Consider the following 24,212-nt stretch of genomic DNA (forward strand, 5'->3'; position numbering starts at 1 on the left):
AATTTCACCAATGTCCTTTTTCTGGTCCAGGATGCAATATAAGATCTCACACTGCATTTAGTTGTCATGTCTTCTTAGTCTCCTCCATCTTAAAATAGTTCCTTAGTTTCCTTCTTTGTCCCATCACCTTGCCAGTACTAGCCAATACTTTGGTAGACTATTCCTTAATTTTAATTTGTTTGATGTTTGCTCGTGATTAGATTAAGGTTATGCACTTTGGTGTCTTCCTCAATGCATCCTACAAGGGGATACGGGATGCTTCATCACAGGTAATATTAACTTTGATCACTCCGTTACGGTGGTGTCTATCAGACATCTGTAGGGAGATTCTGTGAGACGATGCAAATAGGCTGCTTGTCTTCATATTTATGCCCACTTATTTAGCATCTATAGATGATTTGTCCTTGCACTAATTATTATTGTAGTGATGGCCAATGATGATTTTCTATTTCCATCATTTGTCCTACTTCATTAATTAGTTTGTTTATATCTGCATTGACTTGTGTATATTTATTTTATTCTATAGGGTTTTTTTTAAATAGTCAAAAAGGACTTCATTTAATTAGTGACATGTAGACTTTTGTATAGAAAAAAGGTTACAAACTCATCTCGTTTAATATTCTATAGGTTTTAATCCACCATTATCTTTATTTATTGTAATGTTCAAATTGTCCCAGATTTGGTTATCTGGAGCTCCTTCAAGTTGGTTTCAATGTCCTTTCTACATGCCTGGATTATTTTTTAAAACTTATGAATTATTTATTTCTGAAATTTTCTATTTAATATTTTTGGACTGTGGTTGGCTGTGGGTAACCGAAACCACAGAAAGTGAACATGCTGATGAGGGGTGGGGGACTACTGGACTTTATATATGCCAGACTGAGGAGCAGAGAAGCTGTCAACCTGGAAACACCAATGGGCATAGACAAAAAAAATGCCCTAAGAAAAATCCAGCTCTCTGTAACCAAAGGACAAGGAACTGGGCAGTTTACCAAGACAGAAACCATTTTTACATAATAACCACCTACTCCAAATAAACACCATGAAAACACCATGGCTCCACCCTTACCCCATCAACAAAAGGCCAAATATTGAGGGGAGAACCTAGACTTCCATCTTTGACAGGCTGTAACGAGCTCCTTCCACCCATGGTATCAGTAGGGACCACTGGCTTTCCATCCCACCTAAGAGCAACAAGGTATCTTCCCCCTCCACATCGGGAGTGTCAGAGAACGCGGAGTGGGAAGGCAAGGCTCTCCCCACTTTCTGTGGGTAACTAACTCCTCCCAACCCTAGTGCCAGTGGAGGCCACATGAGGCAGTGATGAAGCAGTCCTCCCGTCCCCGTCAGCGTGGTCACGGGAGAGGACTAACGGGAGTCTGAACTACCACTCCATTCAGCAGTAACAAGGAACGCTTCTCACTCTTCCTCAGGGGTATGAACAGAGGTTAAGTCAGGAACCTGGACTTCTACCTGATAGTAATGAGTAGGCACTCCTCTTCTCCCACCAGGAGAGTGTCAGAGGAGTTTGGCTAAAGCAGAAGATTTAAATGAGATCTAGAGTCCCACAACATAATATCAAAAACGTCCAGGACAGAATTGAAAACCACTCACCATATCAGAAAATCATACAATCTTCAACTTCAATGAGAAAAGACAATTAGTAGATGCCAACACTAAGATAACATGACCATCACAATTATTTGGCAAGGATGTGAAAGCAGTCACAAGAAAAATGATTCAATGAGCAATTATGAACATGTTTGAAATAAATGAAAAAAATGGAAAGTTTCAGCAAAAAAAAAAAAAAAAGTCACATACACATACACACACACACACACACACACACACACACACACACTTCTCACCAAGGAAATAAAAGATATAAAGTACAGGAACCAAATGGAAATTTTAGAACTTAGAAATGACCAAAATAAAAAACTTAATAAATGGGATCAAAAGCAGAATGAGGAAGACAGAGGAAAGACTCAGTGAGCTTAAAGACAGAATGATAGAAATTACCCAAAATGAACAACAGAGGGAAAACAGACTGCGGGGCGGGGGTAGGCAGAGCCTCAAGAACCTATAGGACTCTAAAAGAAGCTTTAACATTCAAGCCATTGAAGTCTCAAAAGGAGAAGAGAAAAATGGCAGGGCTGATAAAACTACTAAAAGAAATAATGGCCGAAAATTCCCCAAATTTGGCAGAAGACCTATTTATATATCCAAGAGACTGAGTGAAAACCAAACAGGATAAACCAAAAGAAATCTATGTCAAGATATATCATAGTCAAACTAAAACACATGGAAAATAAAACTGAAGGAAAAATCTTGAAGGCAGCCAGAGAACAGCTCATCATCTGCCTAGGAAAAACAATTTGAATGACAGTAGATTTCTCATCAAAAACCACGGGGGGCCAGAAGGAAGTGGTACACGTTTTTATGTGGGGAAGAAAAATGAACTGTAAACCAAGAATTCTATATTCAGTGAAAAAATCCTTCAGATATAAAGAAAAAATTCAAGACATTTTCAGACGAAGGAAAACAAAGAAAATATGTCACCAGTAGACCTACTCTAAAAGAATTAAGAGGAAATTTTCTAAACATAGATAGTGATAAAGAAGGAATCGTGAAACAACAGGAAGGAAAAAAGAGTACGGAAGGAGAAAAATATGGGTAAATACAATTTTCTAACGTTTCCTAATTGTGTTAAGGGGCTAAAGCAAAAATTATAACACTGTTTGATGTGGTTCTCAATGTATGTAGAAGAAACATTTAAGACAATTATATTACAAATGGTGAATGGTAAAGGGGTTAGGAAGAAGTTAAGATTTCTACATTTTATTCTAACTAGTAAAATGTCAATACGAGTAGACTACAATGTAATACCTAAAGCAACCACTAAAAAACTATACAAAGATGTACCCTATAGATTGAAAACCACTATAGATAAGTAAAAATGGAATTCTAAAAAATGTTCAAGTAACTCACAAAAAAACCCACAGAAAATGAAGGGAACAGAAAACAAAACAATGGCAGATTTAAGCCTAACATATCAATAATTATAACACATCAAAAGGAAATGTATAAATTCACTAAATAAAAGAGATTGGCAGAGTACATTCAAAAAGTGATCCAACTACATTCTATCCACAAGAAACACACACAACAATTGGATGGATCTAACTGAAAAAGCCAATCTCAAAAGGTCATGTACCATCAGGTTTTATTTACATAACATTCTTGAAATGACACAATTATAGATACGGATTAGATGTTGCCAAAGGTTAGGGATGGTGGTGGGGGAAGGAGTGGGTGTGACTATAAAGAGATCTTTATGGTGATAGAATAGTTCTGTATTGTGATTGTGGTGCTGGTTACACAAATCTACACATGCGATGAAATGATATATAATACTTGTATACTGCACAATGTCAATTTCCTGGTTTCTATATTGCATTACAATTATGTAAGATGTAATCATTGAGGGAAACTGAGTGCAGGACCTCTCTGTACTTTACAATTTCCTGTAAATCTGATTATCTTGAAAGAAAAAATTTTTTTAAAAAAAGTCAAACTTTGAAAGTTCAATTCCACTCTACTACTCCCTGTATGAACCTGGGCTTATTTAACCAATGTGTGCATCATTTTGTCATCTGTAAAATGAGGATGACAGTATCTACCAAGTTACGGCGAGAAAAAAATGAAATAATACCTAAAAAAGGATAAACTATTGATATATGCAACAATGTAGATGAATCTCAAAAGGAAAATAAGCCAGACACAAAAGACTATTATATGAATCTGTTCATATGACTTTTTGGAAAAGGCAAAATTACAGGGACAGAAATCAGATCATGGTTACCTGCCTGGAGGTAGGTATAGAAAGCAGGGATTGAACATATTTTTGAGTAATGCCATTTGGTATAATTTTGACTTTTGAAGTCATGCTAATATTCTATATATTCAAAAAATAAATCAACAAGGATGGGGGGAAACAACATTAAACTAAATGCAAACAAACCAACCCAACCCAACTAATTGTATTTCACATGTACAGCACAACCAAACTAAGCAGAGGAGGGGAGTAGTGGAAAAGGGACTAATCCAAATACTTTCAGTATATGCTCGCAGTCTAGGGGGAAAACCTGTAAAGAAATCTTGAATTGTTTCTAGTAGGTAAATCCAAATTGAAAAAATAACTGGTCTGTATTCTTTAAAAAATCTTAATACCATGAAAGACAAAGAAAAGCTAAAAATAATCACAAGTTAAGTAGATTAAAGAGACATGACAGTTAAGTGTAATATATGATCTTGGACTGGATCTTGGAGAGAAAAAATGTCTAAAGGACATTACTGGGACAGTTGACAAAACTGAAATATAACTGTAGATTAAAGTATTGAATAACTATAGATTATACTTTTATTGTAACTGTTAAATTTCCTGAGTTTGATAACTCTGCTAGTTATTTAAGAGAATACGTTTATTCTTAGGAAATACACATTGATATATTAAGGATCATGATATATGTAACCTTCTTTAAGAGATCTGAAAAAATTAACCAAGTAAATTACATACAATATTTAATATATATAAATACATAAATATAAATTTATACGTATTTATATAGAGAGCAGATGCCTCAAAAGAGCTGGGGTGCTCATAATTAAAAGAATAAATTATAGACAGGGAGAGAACGCCACTGAAGATGGAGGCAGAGATTGGAGTGAGGTGTCAACAAGCCAAGGAATTGCCAAGGATTGCTGGCAACCAGAAACTAGAAGAGGGGTCTGAGAGAGATTTTGTCTCAGAGACTCCAGAAAGAACAAACCCTGCCTAACACCTTGATTTTGGACTTCTAGACTCAAGAACTGTGAAAGAATAAATTTTTGTTGTTTTAAACCAAAAAAAAAGAAAGAAAGAAAGAAAAAGGAAGGAAGGAAGGAAGAAAGAAAGAGAGAAAGAGAAAGAATAAATTATAGTTTGGAGTAGCAATAGTAGAGTAACATTTATCCTACTCTCTGGCTCTAAGGTATCCGGGTATGGTGGAAAATACGGCCTCTGACTGAAAAGGCAGTAGACGAAGGAAACAGCATCTCAGAAGATATTCAGCTAGCAGTTAAGACAAAGATAGAAAAAACATTTAGAAGAGGAAGAATCTGGGTAAGAAGGAAAAGGTAAAAAATTGGGTTAGATTCCCAGAACTGTTAGAAGATTAGAGTTTGGGTGATAAAAATAAAATGACTTGAGGGCAAAAAAAGAAAAAAAAAAAAAGGAATTCAAATTAGGTAACAATCAATACTGGTAATCTTAAGGGAGGCATTTAGATTTAGTCCCGGGGTCACTAATGCCCTGCTCTGTGGTATCCTAGTTCCTGGAGGCCCTCCACTAGGAAGCCTTTCTACCTCCTGCCAGGTAGTTAGACACGCTTATCTGTGATCCGATAACATCCTATTGCCTATATTATCATTTAACCCACATTCAATAATAAACATTGGTTGAATGAATTAATGACTCATCATAACCCGAGCAGACTAAATAGGAGAAAATAAATTGGAAATCAACTTAATAAATGAATGGCATAGCAGTTTCATTTCTGAAAAAAGTTTCTGAAGTATTTAAAATAAGGAGTTGGCTTAAGATTCAAAAAATACAAAACGGAGAATTATTTCTAGTTGATTTTGGTAAAAGAAATATGCTTACTGTACAACCAGCTGCTGGCACACAGTTCCATTCTCTGTTATCAGTTCATTCAGTTTTAATTCAAGGTGAACTTTACCCTATAATGACAAAAATATATATATATATTATAAACTGAGTAGTCTATTTTGTTGACAAACTATTAATTAAAGGTTTATACTTTTTCAAATGGTACTCATAATATCTAGTTACACACTAACTAAAATATTAGTGATTCCTAGCACCTGGCTTTGCCCACACTAAGTATTTGTTAAATGACTAATAACCAACAATGTAGATCAAAATCTGAAAGATAAGCACCAAATGCTTATATCAAACATGGTATTCAAATCTAAGAATTTTATGCCCAGTTCAACAAATATTTATGTATTTCAATTATCAAGGATTACAAATAAAGATAACACTAATGTCTTAGAAAACTTTGAAATAAAAGCAAATTATAAAATGTAGAATGCTTTTTTTAAGAAAAGACAAACCATCAATAAGGACAGAGGCAGTATCATTAAAAGAGAAATTACGTAATTCTAAAACAATATAACTAAGTTAAAGCTAGAAGACCATCTGTCAACACTTCTCTTAATAAAGATTTATGGATTTTAGGAGGCAGTATGGGAGTGGGTAGGAATCCATATATATAACACACAGTCACTGCTTATAAGAATCTCACGATCAAGTTGGGGAGACAATAAACAAAAGATAACAATATATGGCCAAGAGCTTTGATGAAAAAAAATGAGATACTGAAAACCAAGGATTACTTTCTTAAATAGCCATTAATAATTGGATTTTTAAAAAATTCAGTAGAATAAATTTAAAGTAAACTATCAAGTTCTTAAGACACAAAGGCTTAGGAACAATATAATCTAGTGCTTGCTATTTCTTCTCTGCCACTGGTGGTGATGAGCAATTCTGAACTGTTTAAGAATCAGTGCTAGATTACCTCCACCCAGCTGACAAGACAAATTCCCACGGTGCCAAGTGGAAATTTCAGGGGTGTGATGTCTAGGGGCTGATGACATAAATAATTTCATCAGAGGTAAGCAAGTTTGTTATCTAGTCACTGTTCCTCCTTGGAACAACCTCTTCCCAACATTCTTTCACAGAAATCTAACCTGAATCAGCCTTACTATTTTATGGGGATTTGTTATACAAGAGTGACTCTGAGGTTCACTAACTACAAAGCTCAGGGTTAGAAAGATAGTTTAAGTGCTGAACAATAAATATTGACAGATCTCAACACGAAAGTCTGCATAAGAAAGGTAAGCTCTAAAGAAAGGCATCAGTGGTAGTAAAATTAGCAGTTAGGTGGAGTTAGAACTACATTAAGCAAAATCTTCCACTAAAAATCTAAGCACAATATTGATAAAATCATATGTAATTTATAAAATAAGTCTTTTGTTTTAGTCCTGCGTTTAATACTCACAACTCCTTCTATTCAAGAGTGACCCTGAAGAGGTCCATCTGTAGTACTTTGTATTATTACTCAATCAGAGTTTTGAACCGTGTCTGCTGCCACACCGGCATGCGTATCACTTAGCTAATGAGTGAGCCTAACCAAACTGCACCAACGTCTGCATCTCAAGGCAGGTTTACTATTTAATGGATATGCACTTTATGATAGAAATTGTATGCTAACAAGGTACTCCCAACTGTCTCTCAGGAAATATCTAGTTTCTACTGGAAGACAATTTAAGATCCATTAAAACAGAGTAGAGAAAAAGTATAATAATTTCGTTCACAACTAGAAATCATAGTACTGTATCAAGTGAAGCTTAGAAATAAAAAGATAATTAATGGGATTCTAGCAGGAATCATTATCACTGAGTCAGAGCCTACTGGATATGTTCATTACCACCACAGGCTGTTAAACAGAACAACACTTTGGTATGAGTCAACAATAACATAATTGTTTATTAACCTGGTCAAGAAAAGAGTGGGGGCAAAACAGGTAAACACACAGGATGCATGCTATTAGTGTAGAACACTAAAATTAAAAAGCATTATGAGTTAAATTAAGGAAATTATAATTTCTAAACTGTAAAATATTACCTCGTTGTATACTTTAACATGGAAATGTTACTTAGTAAAAGAAACCAGTTACACAATAGGGTGTATAATATAATGCTAATTTGTAAAAATAAAATATACTATATATTACCACATAAAATTACTACAAGGCCATCTACTAAAACATTGTTAGAACTTACCTTTGATTGGTAAGATTTCAAACTTTTTCTTTTGCTCATCTAAATTTTTCTGGTTTCTACTATTAGTGTGACTAGTGTGTTATTTTTTAGTAAAGAAAAATGAAAAAGTTAAAAATTATTTGAAGCTACTTTTAAAGGTCAGAAACCTAAATCTGTGTACATTTTAGAAAAATTATTTAGCATTCCTTACTACAGTCACATGAAAGTTCGGTTTTACTTACATATGTCATCATTTTGTAGATTTGGATTGCGGCAAAACAATTTATTTGTTTGTTTTCTTGACAGGGCAGTTATGAGTTCAGCAAAACATTTCCTAGTCTCCCTTGAAGCCTAGTCTATCCTTGAAGGACAGAGGCTAAGGACAGCCATATCATACAGTTCTGGCCAATGAGATGTAAAACAGAAGTTGCTGGTAAGGCATCCGAAGAAGCTTGTTGAATGGGATTTCCTAACTTCAGCAGTGGCCCGAGAGGCTACTCAGCTTAATCAAAGCTTTCCACAGTCTCATGGTACTGGGCAGATAAAAACTGGAGACCAGGGCCCACCAAGATAGAGTGGCCCTGGTAAACACCCAGGCTTTCTGTTGGAACCTCTGAACTATTATGCCTGAGGAGTAGCAATGAACAACACAGACCAGTCCTTCGTTACAGAGACTGAAACCTAGCCTGGAATCAGTCAAATCCCTAAGTGAATTAAGGTAAACTGCCTCTAACCTACTCACATGCCAAAAGCAAAAGTAAATCTCTGGAGGAAGAAAAAAAAAAGTATCACTCAGAGTTTCAAATTATCTCTAAAATATTTTATATTTCAATGTCCAGCATTCCATCAAAAATTACTAAGCATGCCAGAAGACAAGACAAACACCAAAAACAAAAATAAACTGACAAAAAAGATGCAGATTTATAGGTGATGCAGATATTGGAGTTAACTGACAGAGGTTAAAATAGCTGTTTAAAAAATTTTTTAAGACAGAAAACAAAACGAAAAAAACCTAGCAAATAAGTGGAAAGTATAAAAGGTTATCAAATGAAAAATTTAGAATTAAGCAATAAGAAGACCAAAATGAGGATGTATTTCACAGCAGATTATCCACAGCTAAAAAGAGGATTGGTGAAATGTGAGGCATATTAGTCAACATAAAATGTCCACAAATGAACTATGGGAGGGAGAGAGCATAAGAGACAAAGCAAAATGGTCTATTATTCATGTAACTGCAGTCCCAGGAAGAGAGGAGAAAGAATAGGGAAGGGAAAAAAAAAAAAGATGAAGAGATAATTGCCTGGAATTTTCCAAAACTGAAGAATGACATCAAGGCAAAAATTCAAAAGCCCCCAGGAACAGCCAAGTAGGATAAAGAAAATCACACGTAGGCACAGGATAGTAAAACTGCTGAAAACAGAAGATGAACAGAAAATCCTAAAAGCAACTACAAAAAACAGAGACATTACCTACAAAGAAGTAACTGTAAGACTTTGACAAGGAACTATGTTTGCTCATAAGCATGAAATATGATTTGGTCCACAACTGTTTTCTTATCCAATATCCTAAGGGAGAGTAAATAACAAAATAGTATACCTTTTATATCTGTCACAAAACATTGGAAGATCAGCTATCTGGCGGTATAATCTCTACTTTTAATTAAAAATAAACCAAATTTTTGGAATATATTCTATGTATTTCATAGCACTGATTATATTAGGGTGGTATATGCAATTATAGCATATTAATTAGTATTAGTATATTTAGTACTTTATTCTGGTATTATTCTTGTACTGTTTGAAGGCTTAGTATTTTATATGCTAACTTTATTTCAATTACTTTTACAAATATTTCACACAGATTGTGATTATTTTTATTTTATATTATGTTATTCTTGGTAACATACAGGATACGTAAGTTTCTGCATACACTTTGGGAAATTCAGATGAATATAGGTACTTGAGCAAAACACAATGCATGCACTTAAAACCACAAGTCTAAATTTTTTTTAGTTTTTAATCACAAAACACTAAATTTTAACAACTATTCCACACAAAAGAACACAGTACATTTCATCTGGTGAAAATTTTGCTTCTTATGAGGAGGTAAAAAAAATTCCAACTTCTAGATTTCTGACAGATGTTTTTATATATAGTAATTAAATCTGTAAATAATTTTGGATATAACTACCTGTCAGATGGAAAACAAAATAAAGGTTTTACTTACTATCTCTTATTTCTGTTTGGATAAATTTGTTTTTCTCCTTAAAGAAGTACTTATGATCTAGAAGGCTCATTCTTTTGCTATTTCATGTTTATAAATTTACAAATGATTTTTTAAAAATTCAATCTACAATAAATTATATCTTTATATTCAATTATGTCTTAATTGGGCATGTAAAAAAAAACCTGATGTATGTATTATTAGCTATAATCAACACATTTCTTTTTAAATACTTCTTTAAACAGGGAGGGCAGAAGCCATGTTACAAAAGAAAAACTACAAAACAATCAATAACTTATGGCATGATCCAGAAATTCAAGATTAGCTTGTTGGTAAAGACTTATTAACTAAGTAATTACATTAAAAGGATGCAATTGACAGTACATCTGGATTTACTGCTTGTACAAGTTGTATGAGACAAACACCCATATTAATGAGAGCACCAGCTTCTCCATGTGGGAGATTTGGTTTAATCCGTCTTATGTGAAGGCATGCTCTTTATCATAGCACCTAAGAAATAAAGGAAAAACCTTTACTGTGAGTTCCAGGACCAAATAGCTAACAGCATGGCTGCAAATCACCAAAGTGAAAAGAGAATTCACAGGAAGAGGCACCAACACAATCCGTATTAACTTCATTTACATGGCAAAGAATGTGGAGGAGTAACAGCAAGTGAAGTAGGATGAGAACCAGGACCAGAAATTAAAAGAATACTTCAAAAAGGAGAGTGGTCAACAGTATCAAAAGCTGCTGAAAATCACTTAAGAAAAGGACTGAAATATGCCCACTAGACTTGGCAGTGACACAATGCCATGGGGAGGCATAGTGAGAGCTGTCTGTGCTCTCTCTCTGACCCACTGTGGCGTCTGAAGGCAGATTAGAATGGATAGACAATAGTCCAATCCAGAGGGAAAAACTGCAAAAGTGTAGAAAATGCATTCATGAAATATCAGTATCTTGAATGTTTGAAAAGAAAACTGAAAGTAACTAATGTTAAAAGAAATAATAAAGCACCTGGGAAATAAGTCCATGTAAGAGGTTAGAGTTCTTGGCAATTTTTCAACTGTTTTGGTATAAAACCCGTCTTACTACTATTGGGATCTTTTCATTTGAGGGCTAAATTATGTTTTCGCATGTTACTGAAACTGAAGGGAATCCTACATATTGAAGTCCTCAATTCACAGATGAAGATCCTCAGACAACTATAGATAGGTCAGCAACTATTTTTGAAACAAATGCCAATTAGTGGTCGAGCTAGGAAATCAAACTTTTTCCCTTCTCAAGTAGAGAGATCAATCATTTTCTCTACCCAAATCCTGTTCTTAAGGGACATGCCTACCCAAAGCCCCAAAACAAACTTCTCTACAGTGACCTTAGCCCCAATAACATCAAATTAGACTGCAGTGGACATCTGACCCAAGTTTGGCCAAACTCTCTCTCTAAATTGTGGCAGAGCACTGAATCAGATCTTAGAGAGTGAGGGGACTGTCTGGCCATGTAGACTCAAAGGCTGACATGGCCTTTTTTAGCTATCAACAAGAGATTAGAGTGGATTTACAGAGAGACGCAGAAGGGAGAGACACGTAGTCTCATCAGACAGAGAAAAAGAACGTAACAGCATCTCATCATTAAATTGTATTGTTTCCTTTCCCTTGCATTTTGCAAAGTGAGTAGTTATTAAAATGAGAAGGACAGATTGAGAGAAAACATTAAGTATTCACTTTACAAAATGAAAGGGAAATAAAAAAATACTACTTAAACAGTGAGCACTTAGACTCAGTGAGTTCAGTGTACATATGGGTAGGGAGAAATGAATCTGTGGGTCTCAGTTCCCATGTGCCTCTTGCAGGATTTACTGCTTACTGAGTGAAAGTTGAAAGATACAGTATATATTTTAATTTCACGATGGCCCCAAATGCAAGATTTTATGTAGACGTCAACCAACTACCCAATATTTTAGTGTACTTTATGAGAAACTGAAAACTCTTCAAACATAATTTTGACTAGACTTATTATTGTAAGACCCCGACCACAACTTCAGATGCAGTGTCCCTGTAAATGTCTGACGACCTTCGAGCTCTTACTGGCCAAATTGAAGTTCCTGTAATTATACTCCAAGAAGTTACTTAGGAACTTTCTAATGCCCCTTCCTTTTTCTTTGAGCTTATTTGAGTAGGCTTCTGTTCCTTATACTCAGATGGTCCCTAAGAGATCCTCCTAATATTCACTGTTGAAGCCTTTTTATGACCAACAGTACAGAATAGTGAAGGGCAGTAGGGCGCGGTGGTTAGGAGTTTTAGAATCAGACCAGATTCTAAATAGAGATTGTAATCACGGTCCCATCACTTAATAGTGCAGTGACTTTGGAGACATTAATTAATCTATGAATTCACTTTCCATATCTGTAAAATGGAGGTGATGCCACTTATATCTCAAAATGCTGTTTTGAAGATTAAATGAGATAATGTATCTTTAAGTACTTAATACTGTGCTTGGTATATACTGTTATAATTACTAATAGCCATTATTAGATGGAATTCCTGCTGAACACACTCTGTCTCGTAGCTTTTTCCTATGTCTCCATCAATGACTCATTTCCGTGATGTTTTTGTAAATTTTTTTCTTCTTTTTTATTTATTGGGGTGACATTTGTTAGTAAAATTACATAGATTTCAGGTGTACAATTCTATATTACATCATCTATAAATCCCATTGTGTGTTCACCACCCAGAATCAGTTCTCCTTCCATCACCATATATTGTTTTTGTAAAATTTTATAAAATTTATGCAAGTGAACAAATTTATTGACAAAGTAGGATTTGTATGAATCCTAAACTGCTTTCCTATGTTTTCTAGACTAACAAAGTTAATTTAGTATTCCTAGATCAGTTTTGGGGCCAAACAACAATATTCCCAATGGTACATATTAACCTGAAAAGTGTTATGCTTTCCTCCCACCTCCTAAAGTAGCTGTCCTTCCAAATTTTATTTTAAATAGTGAATAGCTCTTACTAATTAGGTATCATTTAAGAAAAAAGAGCTGTAGAGATTAATAAACTCATGGTCATGATAATAACTCATAGCAAATAAAAAAGTTGACATTATACTTCTATAGAGAATATTCTATAGAGATTTTTACTTTTTGAGTGCTAGCGCCTTAAATCATTTAGCAAATTTACACTGGTCACAAGAAAAAAATGGATTTTAGAAACTATATCTTAAAATAATCCTCAAATTTCATTTTGGATCAAATTCTCAAAGCCTTTTCTTATCTTGCGTTTTGTTAAAACTATTAAAAAAAGAAAAACTAGTACTTTAAATGTTTCACATCTGCCTTTTCGTAAAGGTTTATATTAGGAAAATGGCCACCTGATCAAGTGGTGGTAATTAGGCATTTTACACTTGGATAGCATTTAACAGCTTCCAAAATACTCTTCAAGGTATTTCACATAAGTCTCACAATCATATGAGTCAACATGGAAACCTTTATTTCCATTTTATAGAAATAAAATTCAGGGTCAGTAAATTAACCGCATATGAAAATTAGGACCTAAATTTTCTGATTTCTAGTTTAAGAACCTTTCCACTTCACCACATTGCCTCTCACCTGGATCATTTACCATATGTATAATTGAGATCTGAATAACAGTTATTGTCAAATGGAAAGAAAAGAACACTAAAATGGGGCACAGTGGATAAAACGGGAAGTTTCCATTGCATCTTGTATTTAAGAAGGTACTTAGTATGGCTTTTACATGACAATACTTAATTTTTTGAGAATTTAATCAAAGACAATGCTTGAGAGGTTATGAGGAAACAAAGACACAGGCACTTTATTTGCAATTATCTGTGGGTGTGTGCACAGCACTTTTTTCTTGTTCTAAACTTCTGTTTGAGTCACAGGGGCAAATTATAGCTTCTTTTAGAGAGGAAGAATTCTGCTTGCAGTTATGCACTCGGGAAATGGTTTCACAATCCTTACCCTATTTTATAAATAAATAGGGTTACAAAAAAGAATTCCCTTTAGACAGAAATAACAATTTCTAAAAGCAACTCGGATTTTTCAGAAACAAATAGAAAGTTAATGTAAACAGCTAAACATCCATCTTTCCTCACATATCAGAATTTGTAACACCTCTTATTTTGGCAAGAGGAAAGAAGAGCCTTAAAAAGAGTAATGATACCCTTTCAAATAAAGAAAAGGTGAACACTAGGAAGGGTGGAGTGTGGGAATAAAGGTTCTGTATTGTGGGCTCAGGCATGGTTTGAATGAATAACATTTTCCCAAGTCTAGTTTATCCGAGTAAAGCAATAGATGAAATCACAGACATTTAGAGATTCTCTTCAAAGTTAGAATAAAACATATTTTTTCCCTTAAAACTTTTCTCCATCTAAAAAAAATCTGCTAACTTGCTACTGTGATTCAAACAAGAGAACTAAGTAAGGAAAAAAATGTCCCCTTAATACAACCTCCCCAAAGTCACGTGTTATTCTTGAATTCATTTGGCCAAGCATTTCCTTTTACTACATATATCACTCAAAGGTCTAGAATATTTGCACCAGAATTTAAAATAAGGTGTAATAAGCTCTATGTATATGAACTAGTATAATTCATTTTTCACTCATTTTCTGTGACAATCTCCTATGTCACTGAAGCCTTAATATTTACCTGAACCTCTGAATTGGAGTCAACAGGCTGTAGTGAAAACCAAGTTTCTTTGCCACTGTGGTTACACAGGTCTTCTTTTTTGATGGCTACTTTTCCTATAGGAAACAAGTAAAACAATATGAGGAAACATTTTGTATAATCATTAGCATTGTTATATATAATACTTTGTAGAAAATATTTTAAAATAATTTGGACCTATTGATAGAAAAATACATTTTTATAAAGCATTTTTCTATATTCTAACGAATGAAAAGTGCTTATTTTTCCTTGCCCCTTAGCAGAACCAGAAATTTCTCTGGGTCATTTTGAATCAGGGGATTAGACAAAAACTCAGTTGTATTTATATGCAACTGCATTTTTAATACTTATTCAGAATCGTGTTTTCACCTAGAGTACATTCAGCATAAAAAGCAACGTACAATGGCAGTACAAACTAATCCTGCGAATTCTTAAATGCTATGAATAAACCATATGTTCTGTTATATATCTGTATTTAATAAGAGTTTCTAAGTCTCAATTAAGAGAAAAATAAAAAACGTCATACATCACTAAGAATATTGAAAATTATGAGAGATTAAAACAATAATTTTCTTAGAAGTTTTCTTTTATCAAAATACTTTAAACACTGCTTAAACTGTTTCAATGGATACAAAAAAAAAAAAAATCAAGGCAGTTCCTTAACGAGTTTCTACCTCTTAGAGAAAGATACAGTACAATGAACAAAGTAGTATGAGAGGAAGAAACAGAAATGCTCTTATTATAATGAAGTATTTGCCATGTTGGTACAAAGCATTTCCTTCCTCAATTCAAGTTTTAAGAAGTAGACATAGTTTTGCATATGACTGACAATTCATTTGAAGATCCTACACAAAAACTTCAACAAAGGATATACACTAAAGTCAAAAACACTTCCTTTTATTTTGTCAAATAAGAATTTTCAATTTAACTGCCCTAATTATACTTCAAGGGTAGCTTTCACTTATGACCTATCTTGGTCTTTTAGTTCAACATTTGAAAACTTTTAGAAAAACGGCAAAAAAATATTCTGTCAAGATATGTCAATTTTTGTATATCAAGTGGAAAGGAAAGTCATGACAGGAAAAAAAAACCTCACAGAAAAACTACCTTTAAAACTTTATTCTGGAATTAGCGATGCTGGCTGCACAACTCTGTGAGCATACCATAAACCACTGCATTGTTTACATTAAAAGGATGAGATTTTATGGTGTGTGAATTACACTCTAATAAAGCTGTTATTTTTAACCATATTAAAAATTTTGATAGGCTTACCTTTCTATTCGTGATTTGGAACTCAAACTACAAAGACTACTTATATACTGGGGGTGCCAAAAAAACGTGTACAAGTGGACACTTTGGTCAGTGTTGCTCAAGCAGTAGGTCACTGTAATCAGGGGTGTCTGGACGCTGATGGGAACCACTTTGAGCACCTCTTGTAATTGCAGAAGTCAAAATATGACTTGTATTCATCTTTTGAGAATATATTGAGAATTACAATTTTAGTATATGTGCTGCCGAAGCGAGCACGAATTACAATTTTAATACAGTTTCCCTTTCTTAAAATGTGTATACATTGTTTGGCACCTTCTGTATATGCATAATTTAAAGCAAAATATTAAAATACACAGTTATATATATTTTCATTATAGTGGCAACTGTATTAATATATAACCCAAAGGTAACTACTGAAAATTCATTAACTATATTTATTAACAAATGAGGCTTAGAACGAGTAAAATTTTAAAATTAATAAACTGGCCCTCACAACAAGCATCAGCCTTTCCAAATTTATTTTAGATGTATGGGATGGAATCTAATGTGAAGGCCAGAATGTTCATGTGAATATATAGCACTGATAATTCATTCAAATTTTGCAGGAAATGGCACTAGGAAAAGAATATATTTCAGCCTTTTGGGGGTTAAATGTAAGATTCTAGTAATAAATATACAGATTAAAAGCCAAGTATGGAATTCAAGCATGAAATGGAATATCCAAATATTCTTTATATTGCTGATGGGTTTAGGTTAAGAGCCAACTTATATAAATCTCTTGACACATTTTACCCACAGATTGTATCAAATTCTTGGCAAATCAATATAATACCAGGAATGGCTTAAGAAACAGAATCATGACAAAGTACTCACTACTGTTTGTCACAAATGATTATGATTATCACAATTCTATCAGGTGGGTCCATCTACCATTGATTTCACACCAGATATAAACATTAAGGCAATGAAAAACAGCTTGTTACATATATACATATACATGTATACGTAGTACAGACAGATCTATACATCTTATTGCTAAGGTTCTTACATTTTTAGAACCACTCACCTCCTTCTTTAAGAATCTCAGTATCTATGTTTCTTTTGTGTCCTCTCCCCAGAAAAATGCAGATATTATCTGGCATATAATTGTAAGAGAGTTTACCCACCATCCAGAAATTCACTGATATGCTCCTGGTTAAGATCCCTATCCTACAATTCAGGATTTTTAGTTTTACACATAACTTATGAATATGTATGTAGATGTACATATGTACGTACATATAATATATAGAAACATCACTACAGCAAGCCCTCAACTTAAAAATAGGGTATTTTTAAAAGTTTATTTAGAAATTTACTGGTTTGATTCACTTATTCCTTCAACAAATAATCACACTGGCACGGTGTTTTAAATGGTGATTTGATTTCCAGACTCCCCTAAACAAAGTCTACTTAACTAATAATGAATCTAAAAACCACAGCAGGAATCTATCTACCTGTTATATTTATGACTCACAACTCCAAATCACTGGAAATACATCTTCTCTCACAGGTGTCTTCCCAAAAGAGAATCCTCTCTTAGTTCACAGGTAAACAAAAAAATCCCAGAACCAAGTACCTTCTTCCTCCCATTTCATAACTCTTGTATCCATAGTCATGAAAAGAGTTGAATGGTTCTTGTCTTCTAAGAGGGAAACCCTTCTCTGACTAGCTGTATAAATAAGCCATTCCTAAGTTCAGAAAAACCTGCAATTTTATTGCCAGCTTTTATTCTTATCAAGTTCCTTTTTAAGATGACAGTTTGTGAAATGTAAAGGTTTATTAATAGTTGCATGAGACTAGCCTGAAGAAGCAAGGAAAAGCACATGATCCCAAGAAGTCAGAGAAACTGTTATATAAGAACAGAGGAAAATAAAGAAAAACATTTGACATTAGGTATTAGGATACCTGCAATACGTTCAGCACTTTATTGAGCAACATAACATGAAAAAGTCTTAGAAATCAAACAGGGTAGAAATGGGGAAGGGAGGGAAATAAACAGAGAGAATGACTGAATAAACGAATGAAAGAAAGGTGGGAGAGTAAAGGGAATGCAGAAGAGGGAGAAGAGAGGGACAGGAATGGAAGAGACAAGTTTCTGCAATACAAATAAGGCTAAAAACAAAATAAATAAAAAGAAAGCCACCCTCATCATTCTTACTTGTTTTGAGATACCCTTAGTTAAAATGGTTAGGTGACAAGTATTCATTGTAAAAGGTAGGCAGCCTGATACAGTGGAAAGAGCACTGAACTGAGGAAAAGCCAGCCTTTACTGAACATAGAAGACATTCTTCCGTATTTTCTGTTTAATCTTCATAACAATCTTGGGTGGAGAGTATAATTACCATCTTAAAGATGAGGAAAGCTGAACGATATTTAAAAACCTGCCCACTAACAAGTGCTAGGCCAGCTTTCAAACCCACGGTATCCCCGTCATGTTCCTTCCAACACAGACATTGATTTCATAGCATACTGTCAATCCTGTTACATGCTAACTACGTGATCTTGGACAGCTTACGTAAACTCTATGTCTCATTTACTTCCTGTGTATTAGAAACAACTTTTAGCTCTAATGATCTTAAAAACCAATTCTGTGACTTCAATGGTCCCAAAGATTGTTTTCATTTAGTGTTTACTATTTTTAAACAAAGTTAACTCATTACTTCACTAGCCATGAAATCACCCAGGAACAAACTATCCAACAAATTATTCATAGGTACTATTTCATTTTCTCACTGTCCGACAAACTCATAGACAGAAAGACCTTGGAACATGAACGAACACACACACACACACACACACACACACACCCACCCCTTCCTCCCCGAGATGCAGTATTAGTTCCTTAAAATAAGACAACAAGGAGAGGAAACACGAAAAAAATTGCAGGAACTGTGGGCAAAGAAACTATCTTTGTTGGTCTCTAAGTAAAAAACACAGCATATTCTTAGAAATTTCATCCTGATCCAGATCACCAGCTGGCTAAATCTCGATAGTCCTATTGCTACTTGGACACAAGTAGAAATGGCTGAGAGGGTAAATAAAAGTAGTGACAAGTGTGACTGCATCTACAAGATGAAATAGAACCAGAAGACTGAACAAATGCCGGCAGATAGTCAACAACAGCAATTCAGTCAATGGAAACACTTCGCTTCCTCAGTGTATGGGGTTTAGGTGGATACATTCTAGCCTTCGTGGCAGACTGGTACATAAATGGTCTCCTCGGTGGCAGACTGGCACATGAACGATCTCCTCGGGGGCAGACTGGCACATGAACGGTCTTGGTGGCAGACTGGCACATGAACGGTCTCCTCGGTGGCAGACTGGCACGTGAACGGTCTCCTCGGTGGCAGACTGGCACGTGAACGGTCTCCTCGGTGGCAGACTGGCACGTGAACGGTCTCCTCGGTGGCAGACTGGCACGTGAACAGTCTCCTCGGTGGCACACTGGTATAGTAACGGTGTCCTCGGTGGCAGACTGGTATATGAACGGTCTCCTTGGTGGCAGACTGGTACAGTAAAGGTCTCCTTGGTGGCAGATGGGTATATGAGCAGTCTCCTTGGTCTATGCCATTGTGTAGTCCCCTCCAGCAGAGACTCTGGGTTTGGCCATGTCACTTGGTTTTGCCAAAGGGACATCAGCAAATATGATACAAATAGAGGCTTAATAAACATCTGTGCAGTAGGGTTACCCTCTTGGAACCCTGACACCAATTGGAGAGGAAGGCCCAGATAACAGCCAGCACTAGCCATCAGACATACGAGTCAGACCATTCAGCCCAGTCTCCCATATAACTGACCCCAGGTGAGACCAGCAGAAGAACCACCCAGTTCAGCTTGGCCCAAATTGACAACCCACAGGAACATCAATAAGTAAATATATGGGTGCTGTATTAAGCCACTAAGTATTGGAGTAATTTGTTACACAGCAATAGATAACTGATACAGTACCTAGGAAAACAGACACTAAGGCAGATTTTAAACAGTAGGTTTAACTTAAGAGCTAAATGCCAGCAGAAATTACAATTCAGAGTTGGAAAAGACAACTATCTTAAACTCAGCCTTATTTTATAGATGAAACGGGCCTAAGAAGGTAAAGTGACTTGTTTAAGGTCATATAGCTAGCTGGTGGTAGTAATGACTGGAATTCAAGTCTCTGATAACCTAGTAAAATTCTCGTATCAAATGTTGTTCTAAACCAAGGGGGAAATAAAAAAGTTGCCAAAGTCTACTAAGATAATCAAAGTGCAGTTGTTTGAGCCTAGATTCCTCTGAAAACTAAAATAACTAGAAAATACACATTAGGCGATAAAATATATTATGTTTTACTTTTAATTTATTAGGATCTTCATTAGAATTGGAAATATATTGTACATAAAGATTTTCTTTTTTTCTCAACTTTTAAGAGAAGACACTATACTTTAAGACAATATATCACATAGTAAAAGACTTCTAAAGCCTTAATTTTACAATTTCTTATCTTTTGATAAAATGTTTCCTAGGCCTCAAGTTTTTAATTAATCTATAATTGATCTTTTGCACTAAGTGTTCCTGGCATATAAAGATGCCTAATGTGGGGGCCAGCCCAGTGGCTCAGGCAGTTAGAGCTCCATGCTCCTAACTCTGAAGGCTGCCGGTTCGATTCCCACATGGGCCAGTGGGCTCTCAACCACAAGGTTGCCGGTTCAACTCCCCGAGTCCCGCAAGGGATGGTGGGCTCCGCTCCCTGCAACTAAGACTGAACACAGCACCTTGAGCTGAGCTGCCGCTGAGCTCCTGGATGGCTCAGTTGGTTGGAGCGCGTCCTCTCAACCACAAGGTTGCCGGTTCGACTCCTGCAACTTATGGTGGGCTGTTCCCCCTGCAACTAGAAACGGCAACTGGACCTGGGGCTGAGCTGCGCCCTCCACAACTAAGACTGAAAGGACAACAACTTGAAGCTGAACGGCACCCTCCACAACTAAGATTGAAAGGACAACAACTTCACTTGGAAAAAAAGTCCTGGAAGTACACACTGTTCCCCAATAAAGCCGTGTTCCCCTTCCCCAATTAAAAATAAATAAATAAATAAAGATGCCTAATGTGAAAAATTATGCTCCATATTGATAACAGTTCTAACTTCTGGGAAGGGGAATAGAAGGGGATTAGGGGATTAGTGGTCAAAATTAATTAGGATTATCTGTAATACTATAATTAAAAATTTTTTTACAAAAAGAAAAATATCTATATATTACTTATACAATTAAAAATAAAAACCAAAAACGAGCACTTAAAGCTATATTCAACCAGTACACATTCTCAGATCTCTAGCTCAAATTTCATTTCCAGAAAATGCCATGGTACTGTTTAATCTACAATTGGGCAACTTAAGAGTTATAGAATTAAAAAAGTGAAACAACCACCCAACTTTATAAGTTAATGACAAAAGAAAATATGTTGAACTACAAAAATGTAAATATTTATAAATGAAAACATTCAGACAATTTTCAACTTTAAATCAAAAATTTTCAACCCTTTATATCAAAGGGTATGTGTGTAACGTGTTTACTTAAATAATAATTCCTATGTGTAAAAGGAAAAAAATTCCCCCAATTATAGAAATTTTATCTGCTAATAAGAAAAACTTATTTGACAAAAGTTCTCATACAAAGTTATGGTTTTCTGATACCAATCCACAAAGAATTGGTTTTTACTCAAAATCATTTTACTTAAAATTGATTTTTATTTTAACAACACACACAAAACAAAGGCAATTTTTGGAAATCATACTTATAAACCTCAACTTAAAGCCTTTTCAAGAAATGATAACTATTATATTATGTGTAAACAGACAATAAAAATTACAAAATATTTTCTTAGAAGGACGTGACAGTCAATCCAAGACACACACTCTCTCAAGGACTGCTAATCATCACCAACAGCCTATATCCAATCCTTATCCTACTCTGCCTCTCTCTACCTGTTGACATTAAAAGACCTCCTTGATTTCAATGATATTAATCTCTCCTATCTTTCCATCTTCCCGATGTACCTTATTCACCTTCACTGAAGCCTCATTTTCCCTGAAGCACACTCCCTATCTTCTAGGGTAATTTCATTCATTCCAGCGGGGGCTTTAAGTATCACTTAATGCTAATGATGCTCAAATCCAGATCTCCAGCCCTTCTAAGCCTCAGCTTTGTATTCCCAACAGTCAACCAAAGATGTTCCACCAAGATGTCCCCAAGGTAATACAAATTTAATTTGTTTGAAACCAAAGTCATTCTCTCCCCTAACCATCCCTCACTCAAAACTGAAGGCTCCTAAAAACAAAAAACAAAGCAAACAAAAAACTGAATGCTCCTGCTGTGTTCCTCATCAGTTAATTACAGCCATACTGACAAGGCGTTTTTAACTCTTGCCCTTCTCACATCCTCTTTGTCCCCTTAGTCCCCATATGCTACTTGAAGCTACTCCTGTGAGGTACGTTTCCTCATTTGCATTTCCACTGCCGTCACCCTATTCACCTCCTGTGGTAATAGCTTCCTGGTTGGTCTCTGCCTCTAATCTCTCTCTAAACTATAAACTATAGATTACATGTTTAAAGCATATATATATATATATGCGTGTGTGTGTGTGTGTATATATATTTTTTAACACATGTGTGTATACGAGTATATAGTTATATATAATTACATATAATACACTTTATGTAATTAATAAACATTTAGTTTATAGTTTGAAAGTTACTGTTTAGACCACAGGAAGTTGTTAAGCTACAAAAGTATATATATAGTTATATAAAATTTTTAAAAGGTTCCTCACTTTTAAAAGGCTCAACACTTCTGTCTATAGGATAAAGTCCAAATTGCTTAGCATGGCCTTTAGGGTCCATCACAATTTGACCCCAATTTATATTCCCAACTTCACCTTCTACCACCTTCCCCCTAAGCAATTTATATACTCCAGCAGATACACCACAAACATGATTCAATTTTTCTCCTATGCTTCTGCCAATCCCTATTACCTTGAAACTTCTTCCTTCTTCTTCCTAGGTAGTCGGTTAATCTTCCACCAACCAAAATGATCTGTTCTCCCCTCTATGCTCCCAAGTGCTTTGTTCATACCTCCAGCATAGAACCTATCATATTAGTATTAGAGTACAAATCTACCTCTCTGATAGCCTAGAAGCAAAGTGAGTCTTATTCGTCTTAATATTCCCATCCATTGTATGCCACATAAGTGTTTGTAAATGTTTGCTTAACTGAATTGAGGATGGAGCCTCAGGAATGATCTCTAATTAAGGGTTTGCTAGAAATAGAAGAGTCTTCATACAAGTAAAGAAGTCAGAAGAACAAGACAGCTAAGAAAATACAATGTCATTAAACTGTATTTTCCTTGGCTTTCAACAAGTTAAATAAGCAATCAAAGAATGAAACGTGACACAGAGACAGATGAGGTTTAAAAACTGTCAATTGCCTTTTGTGACAGAGAAAAAGTATTTGCTATGAATACAGCTGACAACAGCTAACATTTAATAATATGTCACAAAATAATATTGAACTTCAACTATAATTAAATATATATACACATATATATTTTTTTATATATTTATATGTGTGTGTATATATACACATATATATGATATGGTCATGGGATATGGAGTACTGCATAGTGAATAGTCAATGGTACTGTAACAGCTATGTATGATGTCAGAGAGATAGCAGATTGGGGGGGGTGATCACTTTGTGAGGGGTGTAAATGTCTTAACTATTACATTGCTTTATACATCTGAAAGTAATAAAAAAAAGTTAACATATTTGACAAATAAAGATGCATAAGAATAAATAAAAGATACAATTCCAGCCAAAATAAGAAATGGGCAAAAAAATGCAAAACTCAATTTATAGAAAAAAAATGGAAAAGACTAATACATATGCAAATTCCTCAAATTCACTGATAACCAAAAAAAATACAAGTTAAAAATTAAATATTATTTTTCACCTACCAAACTGTAAACGTTATGGTGAAATGGTTAATGTTCATGCCATATTTGGGAGAATGTAAATTAGTACCATATTTCTGGGGCCAATGTAAGAATACATATAGAAGGAACCCTAAAAAC

General features: G+C 34.8%; 1 protein-coding gene across 4 annotated transcripts in view; it reads right to left on the minus strand.

Moving 5' to 3' along the window:
• The window catches only part of RASA2 (RAS p21 protein activator 2), a gene marked incomplete at its 3' end in the record, with an annotated part of 103,629 nt that overhangs the window by 49,092 nt on the left and 30,325 nt on the right, over positions 1-24,212 (minus strand). For all 4 annotated transcript variants that reach the window (XM_081072573.1, XM_081072572.1, XM_081072575.1 and 1 more), the window contains exons 4-5: positions 14,780-14,874; positions 5,705-5,781 (exon numbers count right to left, since the gene is read on the minus strand). In XM_081072573.1, the coding sequence (XP_080928699.1) occupies positions 5,705-5,781; positions 14,780-14,874 (172 nt within the window). The remainder of the gene's footprint in view (positions 1-5,704; positions 5,782-14,779; positions 14,875-24,212) is intronic.

The sequence above is a fragment of the Rhinolophus hipposideros genome (assembly GCF_964194185.1).
Source record: "Rhinolophus hipposideros genome assembly, chromosome: 14".
NCBI classification, from domain to species: Eukaryota; Metazoa; Chordata; class Mammalia; order Chiroptera; family Rhinolophidae; genus Rhinolophus; species Rhinolophus hipposideros.